Here is a 25,827-nt window from a genome sequence, read left to right on the forward strand (position 1 = left end):
AAAAGCTGGATTTTTTTCTTTTCTTTTCTTTTCTTTTTTTCTTTTTCTTTTTCTTTTTTTTTTTTTAAGGAAAAGGACTCTGCAAGTGAGATAAATGAAAAACTTATTGTGTTTTGAAACAAAAATCCCAAACATTAAATAGGTAAATGGCTGAAAAGGTCACCTCTGCCATTTTTCTGGTTCGACGTAGTTGTCTGATTAAAAATGCCCAATTTAGAAATTGCACAAATAGTTTATTTTGGAGACAGTTGGCTTACCAGTATGCCTCACGATGAATGATAACCTCAGACAGTGATTCGGTGACTTTGTATTTTTCCCGGTAATCTGCAGAAGGTCTGAGAGGACATTCACACTTGTTACGAGTCCTAAAAACCCCAGTGTGTACCTGCACAGACTGACCTGCCTTAGGATGGCAACGTTACTGTTTTCTGATTTTGTATACATTGGTTAAAAAGAATAGGAGTGCTTTGTGTGTGAGGTATGTGAGCACGGAGGTGCGTGTGGTCGGCGGAAAGCCACATGCGTGGGAAACCCTGGGATTCTGGGGGAAGTCATGCCATTTTTTTCCCCCCGGAGCAAGACATTTTTGCACGGCAGGAGTCACTGCTGCTTTGGAAGCCTTATTTGTGGGAGACGGAGTGCCCTTGCAGCTTGGGGGGCAGGTATATAAACCAGAGCCCAGCTTGTGAACCGCTTCGCAGGCCTCAGCGGTGCTGGAGCCGGCGTGTGATCGCAAACATCCAAATTTGCAAATTGCAGAAGGTCAGCAGTGTTCCTTCCCAGGCAGGGCCGGCTGAAACTCCCCAGACATGAAATACAATCCCTTTCAAATCAAATCTAATATAATGCAGATCTATTTTCTCTTAAAAAATGTTTACTCCACCATGTAACACATCGTTTTCTCTTCACAGATTCTTTCTAAAATTTTTCCTCAAGTGCAATCAGAATTGTTTGAAAACAGCAGGAAACCCGAGGGACATGAGAAGGTTTCAGGTAAGGGGCCTGCCATTCCTCCCTGTTCAAAAACTCGTCCTGTTTTCTCTCTCTTTAGCACTTTTGTTCCTTTCTTTCTTTTTTTTCCCCCTTAGAAAACATTATTCACGGAGGCTGCTAACAATACAGATAACTCTCATTGCGTGGAGGGTTTCTGCATTTTGTCGTGTTTAGGCCTTTTGCCTCTGTTGCCCAGGCCCCAGGGGAAGGACACCAACCCCGACTGGAGATCTGATTTTCGGCCCTCGGGCTGCCCTTCGTGCACACAGCTGCCCACAGCAGGACCCGTGTTCTTGATATTCAGCCACTTTGGGATTTCTCAAAGCAGCTTCTCTGTGCTCTCTGCAAGCAACAGCCTCTTCCCTTCCTCTCCCACCCATTAACTCTTCAGTGGTCTCTCTCAGAGTCCTCAGGAAAGCAGCGGCCCAAACAGCCGTGGTCACTTTAAGATCGCAGCATGACAACAAGACCCACGGGACAGTGACCCAGCTGCCTGGCAGTTAAATCTGCCACCGGTTTCATCACCCTTGCCACTGATGTACTGAGGATACGCGCTAATAAAAACACAGAGAGAGGCAAAGTGTATCAGGTTGGAGATGAGAGGAAGTGCAGTCCCCCTTGGCCCCCTTCCTTAATCTTTGAAGGACCCTTATTTAATCCGCCAAAAGGCTTTCCTGCCATTCGTACACCCCGTTGAAATATAGAGAGCGCCCTTCCCCGTAGAAACATGGAAAACACATTAAACAATAGCATCCAAGCTCCAAGCTTGAGACTTTAAAGAAAAAAAAAGTCTGGCAGCCATGGGAGGGATGGGGATATTAGACTCGTATTTTCGGTGAGAACAGTGAGGTTCTGAGGGTTTGGTAACTCGCCTCGAATCACAGGAAGGGTACAGTGGAACCGGGAACCAGGAGGGTCTATCTGGTCAAACCCCTTCCACCAGACCACGAGTTTGCACCGTCGGCAGCTGCTAAGTGGATGCCTAGTTGTTGGCTTTTTGAAATTCTTCATAATTTCTGAGCCAGGGGTCACATACACTCGTTTAGCACAGGATTGCACCAGTCAAGGGGCTGCTCCTGCCTGCCACCCGGAGAGCTGCTGGGGCTTAGGAACAGAGTCCTTCGGGAGTTAACGGGGGAGATGGGCGCACATAAGGTGAGAAAACTACTTAGTAAAAAAAAAAAAAAAAAAAAAAAAAAAAAAAACCCTCAAGTCATCCCCCCCCCATGTCATGGTCATCAAACAGCCTTGCTGACACTGGGACATTTTTGGTTAGTTATTTAACATGATTACCAGCCTCTCTTAAAAAAGTCAACCCCCTCCTCTCCACCATACAAATTTTCCCCTTTTGCACGGTGTAAAGATGAGCAGAAATAAAATGAGCTTTCTTGGGGACCACACGGAGCATTGTGCAGGGAGAAGGTGGATGGTGTTTTGTGTTCCAAATGCAAACGTAAATAATATCAGTCCAAAAAATGTACAAGATTCAAAAGGATTCCAGAGCACCTTGATGGCCAAAGCTTGGCTTTCACTTCCTGAAGAAACAGAAGTAGGAAGAGGGGTTGGCAGTTTGGATTCCTATCCCCTACTTTACCACCACTTCCATAGACTTTTAAATTTGAGAATGCTCCCATCAATTTCAAGAGGCTTTTAACAGAATGTCTTGGTATTTTATTTTTCTCAAATTTTGGAAATGTACAAACTAAGCACAGACATGTTCGTATTTCCTATACTTTTTCCATTATTTACTAAGTAATGGTTTCATGTTTCAGTGTGCCTGAGCTGTTAACAGCATTAGAACAAATACTACTGATCTCAAAATGATGGGAGATTCTCATCCAATGTGAAAATATTTGACTTCTACAAAGAAAGGGAAAGAATTTTTTTTTAAGTTTAGATTAAACTAAACTTAAGTTTAGATTAAACTAACTTTAGACAATTAGATTCTAATTGTCTTATTTTGGGGATAGAGCTAAAATTAATTGGCAATTTTGTGGGAATTTTTTTCTTGAGATAAAATTCATATAACATATTCATCATTTTAACCATTTCAAATTGTGCAATTCAGTGACCTTTAGTATATTCACAGTGTTGTGCAACCATTACCACCCTACAATTCCAGAACATTTTCAGCATCTCTAGATGAAACCCCATCCCTCCCAATTCCCCTTTCTCCCCACCCACTGACAACCATGGATTCATCATTTTCTGTGTCTATGGATTCTTCTATTTGGGACATTTCATATAATTGGAATCATTCAATAATACATGTCAACAATACACAAATCAACAATACATAGGATTTTCGTGTCTGGTTTCTTTCTCTTAGCATCATGTTTTCAGGTTTATCCTTGTAGCAGGTATGAGTAGTTCATTCCTTTTTATGGCTGAATAATATTCCATTGTAAAAGTTAGCACATTTTGTTTATCTCTACATCAGTTGACGGACACTTGGGTTGTTTCTACTTTTAGGCTTTTATAAATAATGCTGCTATGAACATTTGTGTACAAGCTTTTTGGTGTGTGAACATATGATTTCAATTCTCTTGAGTATATATCTAAGAGTAGAATTTCTGAGTCATATGTTAACTCTATCTTTAGCTTTTTGAGGAACTGCCAAACTGTTTTCCACAGTGGCTGCTTCATTTTATATTCCCACCAGTAATGTATGAAGGTTCCAATTTCCCCACATCTTTGCCAACACTTGTTATTTTCTAGGGGTTTTTTTTGTTTGTTTTATTTGGTCTTTTGTTTTTGTTTTAATTTCTAGCCATCCTATGCGTGTGAAGCAGTATCTCATTGTGGTTTTGATTTGTCTTTCCCTAAAGATGTGAGCATTTTTTTCATGTGCTTATTGGCCCTTTATTTGTATATCTTCTTTGGAGAAATGTTTGTTCAAATCCTTTATTCATTGTTAAATTGGGCTATGGATCTTTTTATTGTTGAGTAGTAAGATATATATATATATATATATATATACATATATATATGTATATATATATATATATATATATTTGGGATACCAGGCCCTTCCTTATCAAATAAGTGATTTGCAAGTATTTTTTTCCTATTCCATGACTGTCTTCTCACCTTCTTGATAGTGCCCCTTGATGTACAAAATAATTGATAATTTTTATACTGTGCTCAGATTCTATTAAGAGTATAACCTTTAATGAGCACTCTTTACATGGAGAAGGCTACTGTGGAGAAAGTCTTGACTATGTGCTGTAATGGTCAAGTGAGAGACCTGGATCAAGTTCAAAATATGAAACCAAACCAGAGATTGTAGGTAGTCATGGCGAGAGGATCTGAAGGAATGGTAACTTAGGAATTTCTGAAATACATATTTATTCAGAATGACAAAGATAATACTTTAAAACCATATAGACAGTTACTTCGTTCCTCCATTTTGTTATATGATCGATCAAATATATTTCCTAGAGAGGAGCTTTGACCAGCTAAGCTACGGCACCCGCTGATCAAACATATTTAATCTGAAGCATTCTTTTGTAGAGATTTGTTGAGAACAGCATAGAAATAGGAAATTCTTCTTACCAAATCATGAATCCAACCAAACTCCCTCTTCTCTCCCACCTCTCTTCTTTCCCCTGTCCCCAAACATTTGTGGAACTTGTATTCTTTTTCCCATAATGACCAAATGAGAACAAAATCATTACATTAATTTTTTTCAAGCCTGAAACAAACCTCTCTTTAATTCAGTCCAAGTCCCAAGTATCTCAGACATAAATAAATACATATACCTATTTATCAAAACACAATAGATTTTAATCCTTTTCTAGCTTAGATCTTTTTGAAAATTTGGTAAAAGCTATAGATTCTATTGCCATAAAAAAGCTGCATTTAAGCCAAGCTTTGCTTAAAATGTCAGGTGTTCCCACATCTCTTAGGGTTCCATGGTCTCCTGACCTAAGGAAATGAAATTCATCTACCAAATGGGTATCCTCCATGTAATTTAACTCTTACAAAGGGGACCTGTCCCCTTGGGAGTTCACTTGATAATCTTCCCACCTTCTTAAAAGTGCCATCTGTTCCAGGTGACTCCTGGATCCATATCCTTAGACCTCAGCCTTCTCTGGAGCTGCAGAAATCCCACTCCACCTTCTTCCTGGGCATCTTCCCTCGGGTTACTAATGAGCACATGTTCATGGCAGAATTCAATACTTGCTCTCTGGATCCGTGCCTTCCTCATTTATTGGTGAAGTGTCACTTCCTCCCCCTAAGTATATGCTAAGTCTATCTCTTCTCCTGAACACAACTGCAATAGGTCCTTGCTTCTCCTTCTTCCTTGTCCAGTCCTAAAGCTCAGATTTGGAAAGGCACGGCTGCTTAGTATCTTCATACCCGGCACATCCCCTGTTGTTTCCATATACCCGCTCACTAGGCACACCTCACTGATTTCTATTACGTGGACTATTACTTGAACCTTTCCACACATTTGCCCCTCTGCCTGACATCCCTTTGCCCCCTTTAATTTGTGACTTTTACCCATGCTTCAAGACTATACGTGAATGGCACCTACTTTTTGAGGCATTTTTCAGACTCTCTCTGGCAGATTCATTGGCTCCTTCTTCTGGGCTATTGTTCCATTCTCTACACATTGCTACCACACCATCAATCACATTGTCTTGCAATTATTGTTCATCTAAGAGACTGTGCTGCTTGAGGGTAACATATTTTTTTAAATTTTTGTATTTCTCCCCAGTGCCTAGCATAATACCTGCCACTGTAAAGAGTTCAATAAATTGTTTTTAAATATTTTTTTTAAGAGAGAGAAGGAAAAAAAGGAAGAAATAAAGGGAAAAAAGGAAAGATTTTTTGTGGTCCCAAAGTATCTAACCCCATGGGCCATACATGCAGAAAATCATTCCTGCCCTTATTGAAATGGAACAATTGGGTGAAACACCCAGATTAACAGCTCAGTGAAGGAAAAGAAAGAAATTTATGTCTGCTTGAAGCTAACAGTCCTGTTAAGAGATGATGAACCCCATTCTTTATTTCTCTGCATTGTGGGTAGAGGGCAGGCGGTTGGAAAATCCGGAAGAAAACCAAGCCAAGACAAGGAGAAGTCAAACATATTGTGCCCACATTCAGGTTTTAAAACACAGAAGTTGGTGACCTTTGGGCAACTGTTGCCAACTCATTCTCAGAGATAGGTGGACTGGGTCTCCTCCCAGTCATGGTGAAAACACTGATGCACTCATTCATTAGTCCAGCCACCCACTGGGTATTACTGAGGACACTCTGTGTGCCAGGAACTATCCTAGGTGCTAGAGATACATCAACAAGCCAAACAGATCTAATTTGCCACCCTTGAGGGACTTACCTCCCAGTGGGGAGATAAGGAGAATATGACAAACGAGTGACTCACATAGCTTAGCTACGTTTCTCTGTGGTCTTCAAGTGACCTGCCTGGAAGCATGGGGCCTGGCGTGATGCCAGTTGGCTGGTGCTGAGTACTGAGACTTAGTGCTGTGGTCATGGGCAACTGAGGTAGAATCTCAGGGATGCCTGCCATTATAATGATAGTAAGTGTAGATGCTCTTCCCAGTGGCTTTCTAAGTTTTCCATGGTATCAGCTATAACACGACACTGATGTCAGCAGATCACTCACTTAGTTGGTATTGAGAACATTCAAGATCTGGGTGCCAGTTATTTTCCTTTGCCTCAACAAGACTTTGTTTTATTTTTTTTAAAGATTTTATTTATTTATTTGACAAACAGAGATCACAAGTAGGCAGAAAGGCAGGCAGAGAGAGAGAGAGGAGAAAGCAGGCTCCCCGATGAGCAGAGAGCCCGATGTAGGGCCCGATCCCAGGACCCTGAGATCATGACCTGAGCCGAAGGCAGAGGCTTTAACCCACTGAGCCAGCCAGGCACCCCAATAAGACTTTGTTTTAAGCAGGCATGATCACTGTAGAGGCCTGGGGTATTTTCCATCACACGGGTAAACACCAACTTGCCTGTTAGTCATTCTGGAATTAGGAGCATGCACCTGGCTATATCTCTAACCTTAGGATAATTTTAAATAAACTCCTTTATTTACAAACTTATAGCTTTCATGTAGTGAGGATAAGATTCTTACCATCATTTGCTGAACTTTTCTGAGTGACTCTTGTGTGTCTCAGATTCACCCCTAAATTATTCCATTTTTAGTTTAGGTCCACCAAAATCATCATTTTTTTATGTACTTATTCTAGGGAGAAGACTAAGAAATATATCCTGGAAGGTCTTGCCATCTGTTGCCTCAAGACATAAAAGGTCAAGATAGATGGGGAGCACATGCAGACATTTGCAATGAAAGAAAAGTTATTTTGGGATCCAGACTAGGGAGGGACATCAGGGCTGAGCTGATTCTTGTTTATGGGGGCTCTGCACATGCCTCCAGGATGGGCCTAACAAAGGGAATTTTGAGGGTCCTTAGAGGGGGTGAGGGAAAGAGTTGTGCTGTGGGGGGACACAGCTAACAGGTCTGTCAGACATCTGAGGAAGAGAGAGCAGTGCATGGTGGCGGGGAGAGGGGAATGGAAGACGCAAAGATCTCTATCAGGATGAAGAAAGGAAGTGAGGCCATGTGAGCACCAACTGGCATCCGTGGGGTAGTTGATACTGTGAGAGGCCTTGGGCCTGGATGCAGCCACTGCACGGGAACAATGGGGAAATTAATGTGGATGACAGAGACACCCAGTCCACACAGCGGGGCGTTAGCCACCAGTCTGTTTGACTGAACGACGCAGGAGCAAAGGGCACGGCTACTCATGTCTTGGAACGGGGCCAAGAGCCATCCAACAAACTCTTATGATTTCTTAAACCCCCAGTTCTTATATAAAACTTTTTAATGGCACCACCATCTATTTTCCTTAAATAAAAAACGTTGAGTGTTTCTCTCACACCCATTGAAGAGGGAAACGAGAGTTTAAATTAACTCCAAATGGTAAAAATTTAACACAGCTCCAGCTGCCTGCAGGTCTCTTCAGTTCAGATCTTTCAATTCAAGAGCTACTCCAGCTGCTCTGTGATCTCATGCACCATTTGAAGGTTGCTGTGCTACCGAGCAGCAGTTTTAAAGCTCATAATGAAAATCACTTGACTTATGGCCTCTCTAATCAACAGGTGAGTCCATTATCTGGTGGTAAAACAAACCAGATAGTCTGAGAAATAATAATTATCTACTTGGAGTCAGGAAAAAAGAAAACAAAAAACCTCTGAGGGTCTGAGGATATTTCCCTTGGTCCAGTGCTTTAAGCTTAGGGAAGGTTTTCTGTGCGTTACTTCAAGCTTTTGTCTTCTCATAGGATACCCTTCTGCCATCCCTACTCCATGCCTTTTTGCATCTCAAATGGGGACAAGAACCAGGGTGATATAAATTTTAACCAACCCACAAAGGGAATGTGTTTTGAGTTATTCATGGGAGAAAAGGAAGAGAAGCAATAGAAAGTAGCTGCCTGCGTGTAACTCTTGGGAAAGATTGTCAGATTTCAGGCAGGTGGAAACAAAGCTTAAAGGCTGAAACATTTTAGGAGACTCAAATTTGGGTGCTAAAGCCTAACACCAAACACATTCCAGAACAATCAGATGCAGAACTTCCTGGAAAGCAAAGCTTTCTTAGTTTTGCAATAGGAGTACATCGGTTTGTAGCTGCTTATGGGGACTACAGGCTCCTGGTTTTTGATGAACGAGAGGTGATTCATGAGGTCCCTGGGGGGCAGGGTTTGGTGGAAGAGAATGGCCCAGCGAGTCAAGAACTACATCAAATATGTTAAGGCTCCCCTGTGGCTCTCAAAATGTTTGCTAGTAAAATACTGCCCTTGACCATAACCATCCCACTTGGGGAAAGCAATGGGTTCAATGGAATAAAATGAGGTAGGGTAGATGTAGCCAGTGTCTATGTATGACCTTTGAGATGGGGGAAATTTAGTAGTAAAGCAGGCTTCGTGATGACATGAGAGGCTGGTTGAAAAAAATTGCCATTTGATTTTTAGTAAATCAAGGAAATTTAGTAGTAAAGCAGGCTTCCTGATGACATGAGAGGCTGGTTGAAAAAAAATTGCCACATTCTAACTGGTTTTTAAAAAACAAACTCTTAAAAGATGGCTATCCTAAGCCAAATTTGCAAATCGTGCCAGTGGAAATGGTCTTCAGTATACTACTGCGCTTATGCCAATTAGATTTTATTTTTTTAAGTGCCAGAAGAATGATTTCAGTGACCTCGAGTTGTGTAACAAAACTTTTTCAACTCTTCAAGGCCTCTCTCAAATCTCATTTCCTTGATGGAATTGATAGTCACCGCCTTCATTATAGGTTCATTTTTCTCACCTCTGGGCTCCTGGATTATACAGTGGCCACACAGTTTAGTCCTCAGTTATGCATTGCTATCTAGTCATCTCTTCTGATTATATGTAGTGTTTGTTATCCTTCATCAACTCCCTGGTAAGCTCCTTGAAGTCATGACAATGTTTTCTGTGAGTCTTCATTGCACGCAGCAGTACCGTGTCACTGGGAACGTCACCGGGAGTGTCAAAAACCACATCTGACTGATCAAAACATAGGGCTGTCTTCTTACTAAAGAAAGTGTCTTCTCAGGAGCTATATCATTAATGCCACAGTCTCCCCTCCCTTGGTGTGAGCAGCTCCCCCACGCCCCACATCTGTCTCGACAGCAATCAACTTCGTGTTCTCTCGTTTGGCACTTGATCCTTAAACGAACAGAAAATTTAGCCTTAGGGAATATGAAACAACAGTGATTGCTAAGAATTCTGGGAATTCCTTTAAAAAAGAAAAAAAAGATGACAAAATCCATACTTGTGGGGTAGGTGTTTAAAGGTAATTTTGGAGACCCTGGAGTCCAGTAACAAAGAAGAATCTAGGCTTTAAATCTGGTTTGAAAATACAATGTGTGCCAAGAATAAAGTGGTGGGGAGAAACAATTTGCAGTAGCCAATTGTTTGTTGTTAGCCTGGGTTGGATTAATGGAGGCTTAGACAAAATTGTTTCATCAGAGTCCCCTTGTCGAATGCGAAAATTAGCCAGTGTATAAAAACACCAACGGAGTATTTTTTCCTCATGGTGTAGACTCCAGACTTGGTTGCCAGCACAACCAGAAGTCTGTCTTGCTTTTCTCTGTCCCTTTAATGGTCTCTATGTCTCTTTCCTCCTACCACAGGTGGAAAATAAAATCCCACATAATAGTTACGCTTTGGGAAAGCTGAAATAACATATATAGCAACTGAACAGTTATAAGGGAAAAGCACATCATGAATTTAATTCCATTTCCAGATGTAAAATGTCATAAAGAATTTTTTTTCCATACTTGGCAAAATAACAGGAATTTTCAAGACCATTTTATTTAGCTTGGTGGATGCGTGTTTGTGGGTAGGTATCAGAAAGCCTTGCACCTCGGGTGTGCTCTAAATGCTACACATCCGGGCTTTACTGAGATTAAACTACCAAAGATCCACGTTCAGCGAGAAGGTACATGACCTTCATTGAAATGGAGGGGAAATGTGTCCGCCAAATGGTTGAAATAGGTGTGTTTTCAAAGCAAGGACTCTGATCCGTATGGGAAGGTTTCTAACCCAGTGCAATTATTCTCCCGTGGGTACAGACGCTAGGATACTCATCTGTTTCAAAGAGCAGATCATGTAGTCATTCCACACATTTTTCATAACGACTTCTCTTTTTCCTTTACCCTTCTATGTGAGACGTAAGGCCTTTGTAGGAACACCTGGGCATGAGCTGAGAAAGGCTGGCTGGGGGTAGACTCCAAGCTGGTCGTTCCTCTGACTTGAGTAATTCAACCGAATCATACAGTTATAGCTTGGAGAAAGAGAGATGTTAAAAAAAAAAAAAAAAAAATTTAAAGTGTGATGTTCCAACAAAGCCGAAGAGGCATTTTTATGTAAGTAAGTCAGGTTGGTAAGGGTTCCCATGTCGCCTGCTATCATTCCAATACCAAAGGAGCCGTTCCTCCATTGGAAACCTGATTGTACAGATTAACGGATGTGCCCACCTAAAGAGTAACTCCCACCGTGGCCTTGTATGGGCAGGAAAGAGCGCTTTACAACTCAGCTCCTGCTTCGTGTAAATTATTAGAGTGAGGGACGTGGGAGTACTTTTAGATAATGAGAAGAAAAAAAAAAATAATTTGAGAAAGCCAATCCATTTTCTTGAGTACTTTCAGCAGATTGCTAACACAGTTGCAGATTTCGGTCTCAAAACTGTCTTGTATTTTTCAAGGGGAGCTACTGACTTTTTCTTCATGTGGCTAAAACTGCCATGTAATCGAATGATTCAGAACAGAACCTACACTGCCACTCTCCAGTTGCTCTGTGTGAAAACTCACTAAAAATTCGAGATCACATGAAACAAAATAAGGAATCGCAAAAATTGGAGAAACTACTTCCACTTAAAAAATGCAAGCAATTTCAATGGATCCCTACTTCTCTCTCTCGGAATTTTGTCTTTTTAAAGTGCCATGTCATAAAAAATATTTGCATGAGTATCATGGGTTATTGCTTTTGTGTTGAAATGTCTCAGTCGAGGAGAACTGTAATCTATGGTAGCTTGGGTTTCTGACCTGCAGGCTTTCCCTTCGGAGCTTTGAGCTAAAATACAGATATTTCTCAACTATGAGAAACAAATGAACGCTGTCACAGTGTCAGCAGCAAAAACCGGGGGTCCGTCCCACACAAATTATAGACATCTGTATTCCTAATTGGCATTCTTTTGGGCCATGCCAGCATAACGGCAGTGCCAAGAGAGGCTGACAGCTTTAGAAAAGACCAGGTATCAGGTTTAGGTGATAGGAGACACTGATGAGACATAGAAGTTCCTTTGTTGGCAATATTCTCCATATGTTTATTATAAGGCCTATGACTTCTAGTTTCGGCTACCTCCAAAACAGCACCCTTTGACTAAATTTGCTACCCTGAAAACAGATCAGCTCATGAGCTCGGGAGAACAAGTGGTACTGATGGTTATATGATCAGAAGATCGTTGGCAAAGATGCATACAAATAGTTAACAAGGTAATGGTAAGAAATGTTGACCTTGATTTGTTTAGCTAAGATGTAAAGATTTTTGAAGGTCAAAGGTGTCCTTGTGTAGTGTTTTGGAGTCTAACTGTGTCTGACCCTCTAACATTAAGCTGCTGTGGCCTGCAGTTTTGAAGAGTGAAGCAAACCAGGGGAAAAGAGAGAAGGGGGGAGAACAGGAAATGGAGTGAGGTGTTTCAGGAAGTTGTCAGGGGTTGACTGATTGATTCCAGATGGAAAAGGTCAGCCTTCGTGACCCAGGAAATACTCACTAGGGGAAAGAAGTTGGCTTGTGGAAAGGGAAGGCCTGGGAGTGAGACGACGCTGGAATGCACATTCCACTTCCTTTAGTCCCCAAACATTCAGAAACTTTAACTTGTCTGAATAGAATAATATCAGTGTTGTCATCATTCATCAGAAAACAGGGAAGGAAGTTAAATTCAAAGCTTTGAATGGACCAAGTTAAATTCAAAGCTTTGAATGGACCAAATGTATCTTCACCTCCATAATGTAGTTCATTTTCTTCCAGAAGGAGAGTGGATGTATGTAAAAATCAGTATTTGCGTTAGTTTGTGTGTGTGTGTGTGTGTGTGTGTGTGTGTATAAAAACAATGAGCAAACACGTCCCGTTTTGCATGCTCAAGTTGGAGGATTAAATTCTGTACGTTTTCCCAGTTCCCTTTAATTGACAGACTCTTCTAGATATCCCACAGCCCAAGATATTTGAAATATTAAAAATGGGAACTTGCCTCGTATCTATATATATACACACACACGCACATACATTTGGACATAATTTAAAATCTTGTAATAAATTTTACAGACACTGAAATAATTCAGGTTAATTCCCTTGCTGTCATGAGAGGCCAGCGCTAGCCAGCAAGAGATTAAAATTTATTTCCATTGTTAATAGAAAATAATGAAGTGCATCTGAACCATCAGGGTATGTCATTCGGGAAATGTTCACTTTGGAACCGAATCTCACTCCACCCAAATGGACAATGATGAAATCAGCTGGCTCGAGAAAGCCCCATATTTTGTGGCAGGAATGCATGAGGAGCACGAAAGTACAGTATGACAAGAAGCTTGTGGAATGAATTAAAATGGTCTCAGAGAGAATGCTCTCTCTCTCCCCATAATCCTCAGACAGCCTGGGGTTCCCCTCCCTGTGCCTAGCACAGCTCATTAGCAATTAAAGCCTGAAGCGCCCTCTTGTTTCTAGGCTTTCCGGAGATGGCAGCTATGTCAATCAGTTTACACACACAATTTATAAAAGTTACCTGATTCCTCTTGTTACTCCACCTTCTCCTGTTATTTTCAGAGCGTAAGCGCTTGCAGAGGTGAATGCTTTCAACCCTCATACTCCCCTTAATCCCATGCCAGGAGCCTGGACTTCTCTCTTCCTTTGACTATGATGCCATCTTGTGCTTGTCCTGACAAGGACTTGGGCCTCCAAACACTCGTGGACAGCGACGGACGTCTACATCTTATGGTGGCCACCGTACGATAGGAAATTTCTGAAAGCATTTTCCCCAGACTCTGAACATGTTGACATGAGACAATCCAGACCCAGAGCTAGACAGGGTGCATCCCTGAATTATGGGCTATGGACAATCATTTTCTGAATGACAACGGAGATTCTGTTAAGTTCCTTTTGATGTCACAGAGAGGTGGGGACACCATACCTGTAGTGTATTCACAGGAGAGGAACTGAAGTATGCGAGAGACACATAGCTGACTGGGAACACGTTCTGTCGTCTTTGAATCTCCAGGGTCTGATGTAATACCCAACATGTAGTGGGAGTTCAGTGAATGCTTTTGGGATGAATGATTGAAACCCGCTGATGTCTGTGGAAAATTCCTGTATGCTACTGTCATGCCCATGGGACCAAGGTTAGGTGAAACATTTTGGGGACTCATGCTTTTAAGGGTTCCCCTGAACCTCTAATATATTAAAATATATATTTAAAAAAATTAAAAGCTACCATCTAAAACTCCATTGAAGGTAAAAAATAAAAAATTCAGAAGGGTTTCCTTGGGGTGGGGGTTAGGGAGTGGGGAGGATTGACTGAAAAGGGACACTTTCTGGGGAGATGGAAATGTTCTGTACCCTGATGTCTGTCTTATCTGGACGTATCTGTCAAAACTGTGCAGCTGGGGCACCTGGGTGGCTGGGGCACCAGGATCCTGGGATCGAGTCCCGCATCGGGCTCTCTGCTCAGCAGGGAGCCTGCTTCCCTCCCTCTCTCTCTCTGCCTGCCTCTCCATCTACTTGTGATCTCTCTCTGTCAAATAAATAAATAAAATCTTAAAAAAAAAACAAACTGTGCAGCTAAGATTTGTGCATTTCAATGTATGTAAATTTCACCTTAAAAAAAAAAAAGGATGGATTTATTATACTACCCCATTCACTTTGTTTGCTTGAAATTACTCACAGTTGAAAAATTTTAAATGCCATCTAATGAATCTTACTTCACATTAGAGATAAAGTAGAGCCGAGGTTCCCCTCACCTTCATTTCATGAGAAGGAAGGGTGGCAGAAAAATTATAAGTAGAATATCAGCAAATTTAATTTGGGAGTAGACAGGAAGAGTCATTTTTTAAATACAGCTCCCATTACGTACCTATTCAATGCCTTTCCTTCAGAGGGTGTGTGTGTGTGTGTGTGTTTGTATATGAAAATGTATATAACAAGTTATTTTCTCCAAAAAAATTACATGCAAAACAGACATACAGACTCATGTCTAAGACAGCCCATCCTCCTGGGTCAAGTAGGTAAAGGGTGCACTCAAGTCCACACACCTCTTCTATACTTTCCCAACGGCTCTGGTCTTCCCGACCTCTGCCTCTTGGAACTACAGCACACAGATCGAACTCTACTTGATCACCCAAAAGCGAGCTCTCTGAGGATAGCGTCCAGCCTGTGTGTCTGCCTTTCTAGAGCCTCCCTCAGAGCTTACACTATAGAAGGGGCTCAATGAGTAATGTCGCCTGTCCTGGTGACAGGCCAAATGAGGCAGAGGAGAGGCAGTTAGAGGGGAACTCATCTCTGTGTGGCATGCACCAGGCCCTGCACCTAGGGCTTTACATGTAATATCCTATTTTATCCTTAGTTTATTTATTGAGCCCTGGAGATAGTCATTGTTGATTACGTTTTACAGATGCGAAAAATGGAGATTAGAGAAGGTGAGGTAATTTGTCTCACGTTACCGGGTGGCAAAACAATAGTTGTTGTGTTTTTAGTTCTCTCTGACTCCCAATCCACGTTCTTCCACTGCCCCACACCCAAATATTCCCTTCCCTCTGCCTAGATTACTAAATATCCTACATTTTCAACACCGAATTCCAGCAAATTCATCTCCTCACCAGAAATCGGAGCTTCTCTGCCACTGCTCTCTAGCGGGTGGGGACAACCCACCAACGGCTCCTCAGACCCATCTCTGTGCCCAGCATGACATCAGCAGCCATTAGAAGTGTGAGAACCCATTGCCAAGCTGGGAGACATGTCCTCCCAGCTGGTGTTGTGGTCTTCCCTTCCCGAGTGCACACAGTTGGCTCCTTGGCGTGACCACAGCTCCAGGGTCAGCTGGGAATGGATTGTCCAGGTCCTGTAAGAGAGAACTCCATCACCCCACTCCATCACCAGGGCATGCCTTGAACGCAAATAAGTAACAGCATCCGAGTGAAGTGTGGCCTCTTTTTCCAGGAAGTTCGGCCACAATCACAGGGGGAGGATGACCTGTTGAGATGCCAAGGGCATGGCCCTGGCCCAAGATTCTGTTCCATCTCTTATTAGCCATAGGGAAGTCTGCAAGACAGTAGACTGTGACTTTTCCTACTTTATGTACAGCTAACTCCCCCCGCCAATTTTTTACTTTAACTATGCAGGTTGTGTTGTCAACAACGGTGAACGTGGATGGACATGTGCTGGCTGTTTCCGACAACATGTTTGTTCATAACAACTCCAAGCATGGCCGGCGAGCAAGAAGGCTGGACCCATCAGAAGGTAAGGCTGCCTGTCATCCCGGCTGAGAATGGGCCAACAAATCAAGGTCTCCGCCATGGTCTTGGTTTGAATTTTAAATTCCTCTCTGGGAGGGCATGGAGAAAGTACACAAGATCATGTGGGTTTTAAGTGAACTTGTAAACACTGACTCCTGCCTGTTTTGTTGCAACCCCGCATGCCTCCCAGCCGGCACTCTGGCCTCCATGTATCCCTGCCTCTGCCATCCAGTCCTATGTTTTTCTTTTTGCTAGACGGGCATTGAGGCAAACCTAAGCCTATGACATCTTAGTTAAACAGCAACATTACAGTGCAGACGTGTATGAATAAGTGTCAGATGTGCCCTTAAACAGATTGTGGCCAGAACAAAACAATGTGCAGAATGAAATTGACACTAATTGATTTTTGTTTGCTTGGACAAGAAGAAATCATGATCTGCTCTGGGTACTTTTCCATGTGCATTAAAGTCGTCAGAAATACTGGTAACTGTTCAACTTCAAGTTGTCCAAAAAAATTAAAGCATATCAAGGAAGATAACTGACAAATACCTGAGTAAATTCCATCTTTTACACTCCCCAACTCACTGGGCTAGTAAGGCTTTATAATATCGGGTGAATGGCTAACCTAGGCTACTATTTTAGTGTGATGTTTTGCTATATACTACCCACCAGCTCCCAGCTCAGTTTGGCCCTTAAAATGTGTCTTGTATCAATTTAAATAGGAATTAATGAACTGAAAGAAAATGATTGAATCAGTAAAGAATTTGGAGTGGTGTTAATTCTCCCACAGTGGGCACTGAAAGGGGAGAAGAAAATCCCAGGGTTCAGAACTAGGAACCCATCCAGTTTCTTTTGACTGATTGGATGTGATTGACTGGCTGTTCAAAGGGGGCTCATGTTTTTGGAGTCCTGCCAAAGTTCTCCTCCACCTTTGACCCTGTCAACTTTGGAAATGGAGTGATGGATTGACTTTAGTTATGGCCTGAAAACCATATTGGGTTCCTGTTGGGATGCAAAGTCCAGAGGCCTTGAACATATGGAAGGGGGGGTGTGTGCTAAATCTGTCCTACAAAGTTAGGAAAGTGATTAGAAATTGTCTCTTGATAGAGTTGAAAAAAACCCCAACTATGATAGATTTTACTTTCTCCTTCTCTCTAGCACATAGCAGGCCTTGTAAATCTTAACGTCTTGGGGCAGAGGAGGTGGGGAGAGAAAAGGGATTTACACATTTCCAGTGTAATCAACTTATAAAAATATGGGGAAAAACAACATGGTTTTAAAAACACTCCTGGCACAATTAGTTAAGTGTTCCACGTTTTCATACATAGTGGTCAAGTCATTAAGCTTTAATGATCTGGTGAAAACCAACAACCAATTAGGGAATGATGGCAAGTCAGCAAAGCTCAACTTGAACCTGGGATAACCAACAGCTTGCAAGAGCAACCAGTCCTCAAAACTTCAGATTTCAACCAACAAAGGACAGCCTTGACTTTTTCTTTTCTATATTCTTAGCTACCCCCTGCATCAAAGCCATTAGCCCAAGTGAAGGCTGGACCACAGGAGGAGCCATGGTCATCATCATTGGAGACAACTTCTTTGATGGCCTCCAAGTGGTGTTTGGGACCATGCTTGTATGGAGTGAGGTAGGCAAAGGCTACTGGCTTCCCTGATTTTCTTTGGCCCAAAGATGGTTTTGATTTGGGGAAATGTAATTCCTGGAGCATCAGTGACATGAATGCGCATTACTGAGAACCTACTATGAGCAAGGCAACAAGAATTAAGACATAAACTACACTTTATTGTAGGCATGGATCCCTTAAAAAATAAATATTTATTGCACCATTGTTTATAATTGTGAAAAATTAGAAACAGCCTAAATATTAGAATATAGCCTAAAAATTAGAAACAGCCTAAATATTGAATAATAGGAGAATGATTCAATTCCACCATTAAAAATTTGGTTTTGAAAAAGTTCTAATAGCACAGGAGAATGTTGCTAAGTGGAAAAAAAAATCAGGACAATGGTGTCTACAGATATAAAATCTCATTATATAACAGCCATCCACAGAAAAGTCTTGGAAACACACCAGAATTAACAATGGCCATCTCTGGGTTACACAAGGCTAATATTTTTCTTCATATTTTTCTGTAATTTCCTAATTTTGTAAGGTGCATATGTTCTAGTTTCATAATGAGAAAACCAACAAGACATTACAAAAAGAAAAGTAACAGTGCTAGGTTGAATGTGGGAATTGCCAAGTCACTATAGGAGAGAATAGCAGTGTAGGAAACAGGGAGGGAGTGAATATAGGGATGGGCCCTGGAGGTGGGGGCAGTCTTGAGCTGGGCTGTTGGGAAGGCAAGGATCTGGACAGGTTAAGTTGAGAGGACATTCCAGGGTGGGAGGGAGAAATGTGAGAGAGAGGGACAGGGCCTTTGGCGCCAAGAGTACAGCCAGTTTGTCCCTGGGTGGTGGTGGGGGGGGGGAGGGGGTTGTCGTTAGAGATGCTCCTGTCCTCTGTAGCCTCGGTGATAACTTGTATAAGAGGTATTTTATTTCTCTGCCTCTTCATTCCTCAGCTAATAACTCCTCATGCCATCAGAGTGCAGACCCCTCCTCGGCACATCCCTGGAGTAGTGGAAGTGACATTATCTTATAAATCCAAACAGTTCTGCAAAGGAGCTCCAGGGAGGTTCATTTACACAGGTGGGTGAGAAAATGATCCAAGGGAGACAGGCTCCTGGTTCACCTTTGCTCTACTTCCCAGTGTCTCCGCTTTATAATGATTTTACATTTCTAGGTCTTTTTACTAGTGTGAGAAGAATGGACTGAATGATAGGCATTGAATGGGAGAAGTGTAGACTTGGTTTTCAATTTTATTTTATGCAATCAATTTCTGAATAGTCTGGGAGATGATCATGGGAGCTCATTTCATGAGTGCATCTTTATAAATTTGACTCGGCTAGAACCATGCTAGAACAGACTTTTATCTAAGCGATCGGATAAAAAATTAGACCAAGTTGCCAGCTATCACTGAATTTTCTTGAAAAGGGTCTGTAAAAATTGCCCAGTGGTGCTGCAGAATGATTCAAATTACTTTAAAATTTTGTGAAAGTTGGAATTATCTATGATTTCAATTTTTGTTGAAATTTGTTGAATATCTACTTTTTCTAGGTGGAAAATATAATGACTTATGAGACACGGTCCCTATTTGGAAATGTAGAAATTTTTAGAGGAGGCAATGTTATATTGCACAGAACAGCTGAGGAATTAGAACTTTCAAAATGTTTCGTGTTTCCAATGAATGGAATATGAGTTACAGAAAGACAGAGTTTAGTGTGGACTAGGGTAGACAGAAGGGTTTTCAAGGAGGAGGTGGAAATAAAAAATTATTTCTAAGGGTGGGGAGGATTTGAATAGTTGGAGAAGAAGGAAGAATGTCCTAACTGGGAATCTCATGTGCTAGAGCCCAGTGGGTAAGGTGAGCATGTGTCTGAAGGAGAGAGGGCTGGTTTACAGCTGTGGCAATGTACTTGGGTAGAACTTAGACCACAATTCAGCCCACATGAGCGAGGAATGGGAGGGAAGGAAAACATAAAACAGCCTAAAAGCCCTGTAGGGTACCTAGAATGGTCAAATTCAGAGATGGTAAATCAAATGGTGGTGCTCAGGTGTTGGGGTAGGGAGAGTGGGAGTGATGTTTAATGGGAACAGAGTTTCAGTTTTGTGAGATGAGAAGTTCTGGAGATTGGTTGCACAGTGTGAAGGTACTAACTAAACTATACACTTAGAAATAGCTTTGGATGGTAAATATTATCATGTGTGTTTTACCACAGTTTTAAAAAATGAAAAACAAAACAAAACAAAACACACCACAAAGCTTAGTATGGGAATGAGACTTGATTCGTAAGACCACATCAAGTGTTTCCATGCAATGGAGAGTAACTCAAAGGGGTTCTCGTAACAAACACAAATGCTATTGATATAAAGATTGAGTTAGTCAGGAGAATGATTGAAGACAGGAGGATCAACTAGGACATTGTACTTTGAAGGAGAAAATGAGGGCTATGAACAAAGAAATATATAAACTTAGAAAATATATCAGGGACACTATGAAATTCTAATAATATTTTATAGTGTCTTCTCTCGTTTGGATCCAGCCTCCCCTTCTTGTTTATGTGTAAATGCCTGGTTAGATATCACTGAGGGTAGATGGAGGAGGGTAATTTTTAGGTATATTTATTTAAAATTTCATCTTTGAACTTTCTCTCTTGAGATAGATGCATCTTGGTTGGGTTATAGTGTGTGTGTTTCTATGGAAGATGCCATTGTAATCACAGTAAAATATTTACTGCTCTAGCCCCCAAAAGGACATAGTTTATTCATTCATTTAAATGAGTATTTATGACGTGCCTAGTACCATGGGCTGGCACAACTCTAGGCTCTGAGATATAGAAATGGGCAAGATAAAATCCCTCGTCTTGATAAAACTTATTTTTTAGAGGGGAAGACAGATAACACAGAAAATAGATGATATAATTTCAACAGTAATAAGTAAGGGATAGAGAATGAGGGGGGCTTTGGGAGCAGTGGTCAGGGAGGGTCTCTGAGGAAGGGACACTGAATGGAGACCCATATTACAGGCGTGGAAATCTGTCCCCCTGCCTCCATATCTTTCTGACCTTTTCTCCTCTGCATTCACATTGTCTTCCTTCTGTGCCTGGAACTCTCCAGGGTTGTGTTTCTCTTTGGTTCACCAGTGTTCTCTAGAATAGACTGACTGTCAGTGAATTGGGGGTGAGTGTCCCAGGCAGAGGACTGATTATAGCCTGAGAGGTGGGAATAAGCCCGGCATCATCAGGAAAGGGCATGAATACCTCTGGCCAGAGTGGTGCTGGTGGGGAGGAGATCAGTGGGAGATGAGGGAGGAAATGCAGGTCGGGCAAGGGGTTTGGATGGGAAGACACTGTGGATGTTGAGTAAGGGAACAATCAGCATCCAGACAAGATTTGAAGCCACAGGGCTGGAGGAGATGGCCCCAGAAGAGAGTGGCACTACAGGATGGAAGAAGTCTCAAGATGGCACCTCAGGAGCTCCAGGATATAGGGCTCAGCGTGACAGGAGGAGCCAATGAAGGTGATTGAGAAGAAGTGGCTGGTGGGGTAGGGGGGAAGCAGGAGTGTGGGCAGTCCCTGAGGTTAGGTGAGGAATGGGTCTCACTTTGGGATAACTTCCACTTCTAGGGCTCTGGCATCTCTGTTTTAACTATCCACTGTATATGGATGACCATCTGGGCTGTGAGGAGACAGGTAGGACAAACCAGGTTGCAACCAATCCTCACCTCTCTTCTAAAGTAATGAAAGATACTCAGTGAGGCTGTGGACGTGTGGAGCCTGGTGTTGTGTGCACGTGCACGCACATGTGTGTATACATGTGAAAACTCTCTCTGCAGCATAGGTCCTCACCCTTGGCTGCACTTTAAATCACCAACACCTGGGCCCCAGACCAAGCAGCTCTGAATCTCTGAGGGCAGGACCCACATATCAGTGTACTTGATCTATTCATTCAACAAACATCAGTTCTAAATTATGCTCAAGGCACAAAATCAGTAATTTCAGTATGCATCTAGCAGCTTACAGTTCTAGAAGGGGAGATAGACACCTGGAGATTATGATAATTGGATTAAGTCCCATATGAGTTATAAATGCAAGAAGCACTGAGCAAGGAGTGGCTGACTTTAGGGACTCAGTGACGGCTTTCTGGAGGAGGTGACAAAAGAGTGACATTTCTACAGCGAAGTGGGAATTTGCCACACAGAACAGAGGAGACCATGATCCACAGTTTGTGGAGACAAAGCGTCTGGTGAAAGGGGAGCCCACATAACCATGAAAATAATAGATATTATGCTACTTGTAAATTCAAAGAATTATAGAGATGGTGAGACATTGGAGGTCACCTGATCAAACTCCCTCTTTTGCAGATGGGAGAACTAAGACCCAGGCAGAAGCAACTTGTTCACAATTGTCCATTGAAATCAAGGTGGAATTAGAACAAGGACTCAGGTCTTTGGCCATCCTGCCTGGTATCTCTTATTTAGCAATTATTGTCAGCAAATATCTCTGTTTTCCTGACGTGCTGAAATTTTATTGACTTATTCATGAAGCAAATGTCAGCTGAGCCCACCCACCATGCTCAGCTCTGTGCTGTGTGCTGGGAACACTATAGAGGAGTCAGACCAGCAGGATATAGTGATGTGAAGATGAACTACTTGGGCTCTAGGTTTGGGCTTCTTGGATGCCTCTAGTTCTTAAATCTCGTGTAAGAGACTTAACTTCTTAGTTTCCCCATCTGTAAAATGGGCCATCTATCTCACAGGACTGTGGTGAGACTAAATAATATTGTGCATACCAACAGTGGTGTTTGGCTCTCCAGGGAAAAGTGGTAAGGAGGAAGCGGGAGGGTGGTATTTGCTGATTTCCATGGTGCAAATACTCTGACTATGGCTGATTTCAAGCTACCAGTATGACATGAGCTGGCTCACATAATTTCTGAACTATTAACAACCTGCTGTCACAGGCTGGCAGAATCCAAGTCTAGAGCACCTCTTCATGTAAGTACTTAGGATAGACAATGACTGTATCTTACTATTCAAGGGTATTTATTATTAATAATATTCTTATGATTACTATTGGGTAACCAGCATGGAAACTTCTTCTATTAGGGTTATTACCATGGAAACTTGAACAAGTAATTACAAATGTGATGAGTACTAAAATGAAGTTATACAAGATGCTGGGGATATACACCTGGGAAATCGAACCTTCTTAAACTAAGATAATGGGGAAGGCTAAGAATAGTGCAAACACAAGAGACAGAATGTGCAAAGGCCCTGGAGTAAGAAAGGACATGGGGTATATATGATGGCTACTATGAACAGGGCAGAAAAAATGAGTTAAAGCACGGTTGGTCTCAAACTGGAAGGGAGGGTTGGGACCTGCTTGTTTGGCTCTACCCTAAGGGCCGTGGGGGGCTATTGGACTATTTGAAAGCTGGGGAGTGCAATGATCAGATTTGCCTTTTAAAAGGTCATTCTGGTTGAATTGCAGAGAATGGCCTTGGAAGCCAGGGTAGATTCAAGGAGGTCAGTCAGAGGCCAGTATGGTGTCCTCAGCCAGAAATGATGGCATCTTGGACTAGAATACTGGTAGTGGGGACAGGCAGAAGGGGTTGGAAGCTAGGGGGTCACACTGGCAGTGCTTGATGATGGATTGGATGGGATGAAGGTTGAGGGAGGAAGGGGAAGAGATGCCTCTCAGGTTTCAGGTTTGAAAAATTGGGTGGGTATAGTGTAGAAAGTGATTTTTAAAAAGGTATAAATTGCTAAGGGAGTTCAGAGGAAGGACAAAATACTTCCAGCTGGTGGAGAGGTGGGAAGATTTAATATTGTAAAGATGTCAATTAATGCATAAATTTAACACAATGCCAATCAAAGTACCAACAAAATGTTTGGGGAAAATTTACAAGAGTTCACCTGGAAAAATAAAGGTGTTAAAATAGGACCCCTCATTCTGAAAAATGAGAGGGCCATGCCCTACCAGACTTAGAACTATTTTGAGTAATTAGAAGAATATGGGGCTTTGGAGGTACATGTAGAAATGTTATTCAATGGAAGAGAACATTTAAAAATAAACAGTTCTCATACACATTAATGATATAAACACCTAAACATGTGTATAGGTGAGAAGCCATCCCAGTCAATGTGGAAAAGATGGAATGTTTAACAAATGGTATTAGATCAACTAGCTAAGTATCCAAAAAAAAAAAAAAAAAAGTTAGATAGCTAATTTTATATTATAAACTAAAACATTTGAATTAAGTCTTTTAATTAAAAATGTACACATTTGCAAAATATTGTTATTATAATCTGGAGCCTTACTAACCTTGACCCCAGGGAAACCATCAAGCATAAATCTATGATTATGTAAAAAGAAAATTTTCGCATCTTGTGGTGATGGTCATTAAATCAAAAGGAAAAGGACAAAGTGAGAACATATTCATTACGTGTGACATATTGTCTTACGTGTAAAGAGATTCACTCATTTGTTCAGCAAAAGCTTATTTTATGCCTATATTTGTCAACAACTAAGTTATGCATTGTAGATAAAGAGGTGAATGTTAGATATCTCACAAATTAAAAAGAAAAAGAAGTATGTAAATCAAAAGCTAGCAAGGAATATCAGGAGTTAATTCAGTAAGGAATTTAACAGTAAACATTTTTAAAAATCCCAATCACATTAATAAACATGCAAATTAAGACAAAAGGATGACATTTCCCCCCCATTAAGTTGGCAAAGATTTTCTTTTTTAACAAATGAAAATCTCCAAATTGGCAAAATAGTAGAAAGTGGGGACTTTCTAACATATTCCTGTAGGAGGGTAGAAGGCTCTAGGAGAGTATCTCGATGGTACTAGCTTTAAAAATGATTTTTATTTATATCAATGTAATAACATTAAAATCACCATTCAGAAAAACGTATATACCCTTTGGCCTAACAATTCTGCTTTTTTGGAACGTATACTTAGGAAATCACTGAGTTTGCCTGAAGGCTGTTCATTGGAGCACTGTTTGTGGTAGTGAAGAATTGAAAATATCCTTAGTGTCCATGAGGGGACTCGTTAAATAAACAGTGAACAATCCTTATACTGAAACACTTTTTGGACACTAAAAGTAGTGCTGTGAATGGATATTTAGTTGCATGAAAGATGTCTGTGATAGAAGTTTTTAAAAAACTATATGCACAGTATGGTCCAATTCATATATATATGAAAAAAGAATAGCTATAAGTAAGATATAGAAACCTGCATATGAAGGCACTACCAATAGTGGCTTCTAGATGTTGGTATTATTATTTGTTGTTTAAACTTTGCTTACTTATATGTATTATTTTCTGAAAAAATTAATTAATAATGAAAGAAAATGTGGTGTAAAAAATTAGTGTCCCACATATTGAAATACTGAAACAGCATACATTGGTAAATTTGATTCTTTAGGTACAGAAAGAGTATTTCCAGCCCAGGAAGCAGTGAAGCTTCTTCCTGAAGACTGCTTTGGAGAAGGAAGGACCATGGGAGGCAGTTAAGGGTGAAGAGGGTGGGGAAAAGTTATACATTCTTTCACAAGCAGAGAAGAAAATAAAAATACAAACACTGTCAAGGATAACTTGGGAGGCTGGTCATTCCCTCTAGAAACTTGCACGTGAGCCAAATGCAACTCAGATCGGTAGAGACACCTGGCGAATATTACTCAGGGAGGGTCCCAAGCACTAGAGGAAATGGATTGGTGATCTCTAGTCTGGCCCACTCAAGGAGAAACAACCGGCATGGAAACCACTTTACAATCCATTGGGGATCTTAGTCCAATAACTGGAAAGGCAGTGGCTTTCCTAGGTGACTGGAGGTGGGGCTTTTCTTAGAGCTGAGGCCTACCTTTTCTGAGCCTGGAGAATCCCGGCCTTCTCTTTCGTGGGGGGCGGGGCGAGGGGGATGGGCAGAGAACTTGTGAGGGTCCAGACTGCTTGAGCCACACGTTCTGAGCCTCAGAACGTGCTCAACTGCAGGACAGAGTATCAGAAACCGCCATATCCATCTGCCGATGGATGGGTACATTATCCAGTCTGGATACACTATCCAGACCAATACTCTGCTCCATTGGTCAGGTGGAAAATATCATCTTGATTCCAGAGGAAAAGAAAATTTTGAGAGGTCTTGAGAGCTTTAGTGG

General features: G+C 41.6%; 1 protein-coding gene across 1 annotated transcript in view; it reads left to right on the forward strand.

The window, feature by feature from the left end:
- The window catches only part of EBF2 (EBF transcription factor 2), a 190,621-nt gene that overhangs the window by 133,127 nt on the left and 31,667 nt on the right, over positions 1–25,827 (forward strand). The window contains exons 7-10 of the mRNA XM_059177820.1: positions 912–993; positions 15,932–16,049; positions 17,558–17,688; positions 18,626–18,752. Coding sequence (XP_059033803.1) covers positions 912–993; positions 15,932–16,049; positions 17,558–17,688; positions 18,626–18,752 — 458 coding nt within the window. The remainder of the gene's footprint in view (positions 1–911; positions 994–15,931; positions 16,050–17,557; positions 17,689–18,625; positions 18,753–25,827) is intronic.

Source organism: Mustela lutreola, chromosome 1, assembly GCF_030435805.1.
Source record: "Mustela lutreola isolate mMusLut2 chromosome 1, mMusLut2.pri, whole genome shotgun sequence".
NCBI lineage: Eukaryota > Metazoa > Chordata > Mammalia > Carnivora > Mustelidae > Mustela > Mustela lutreola.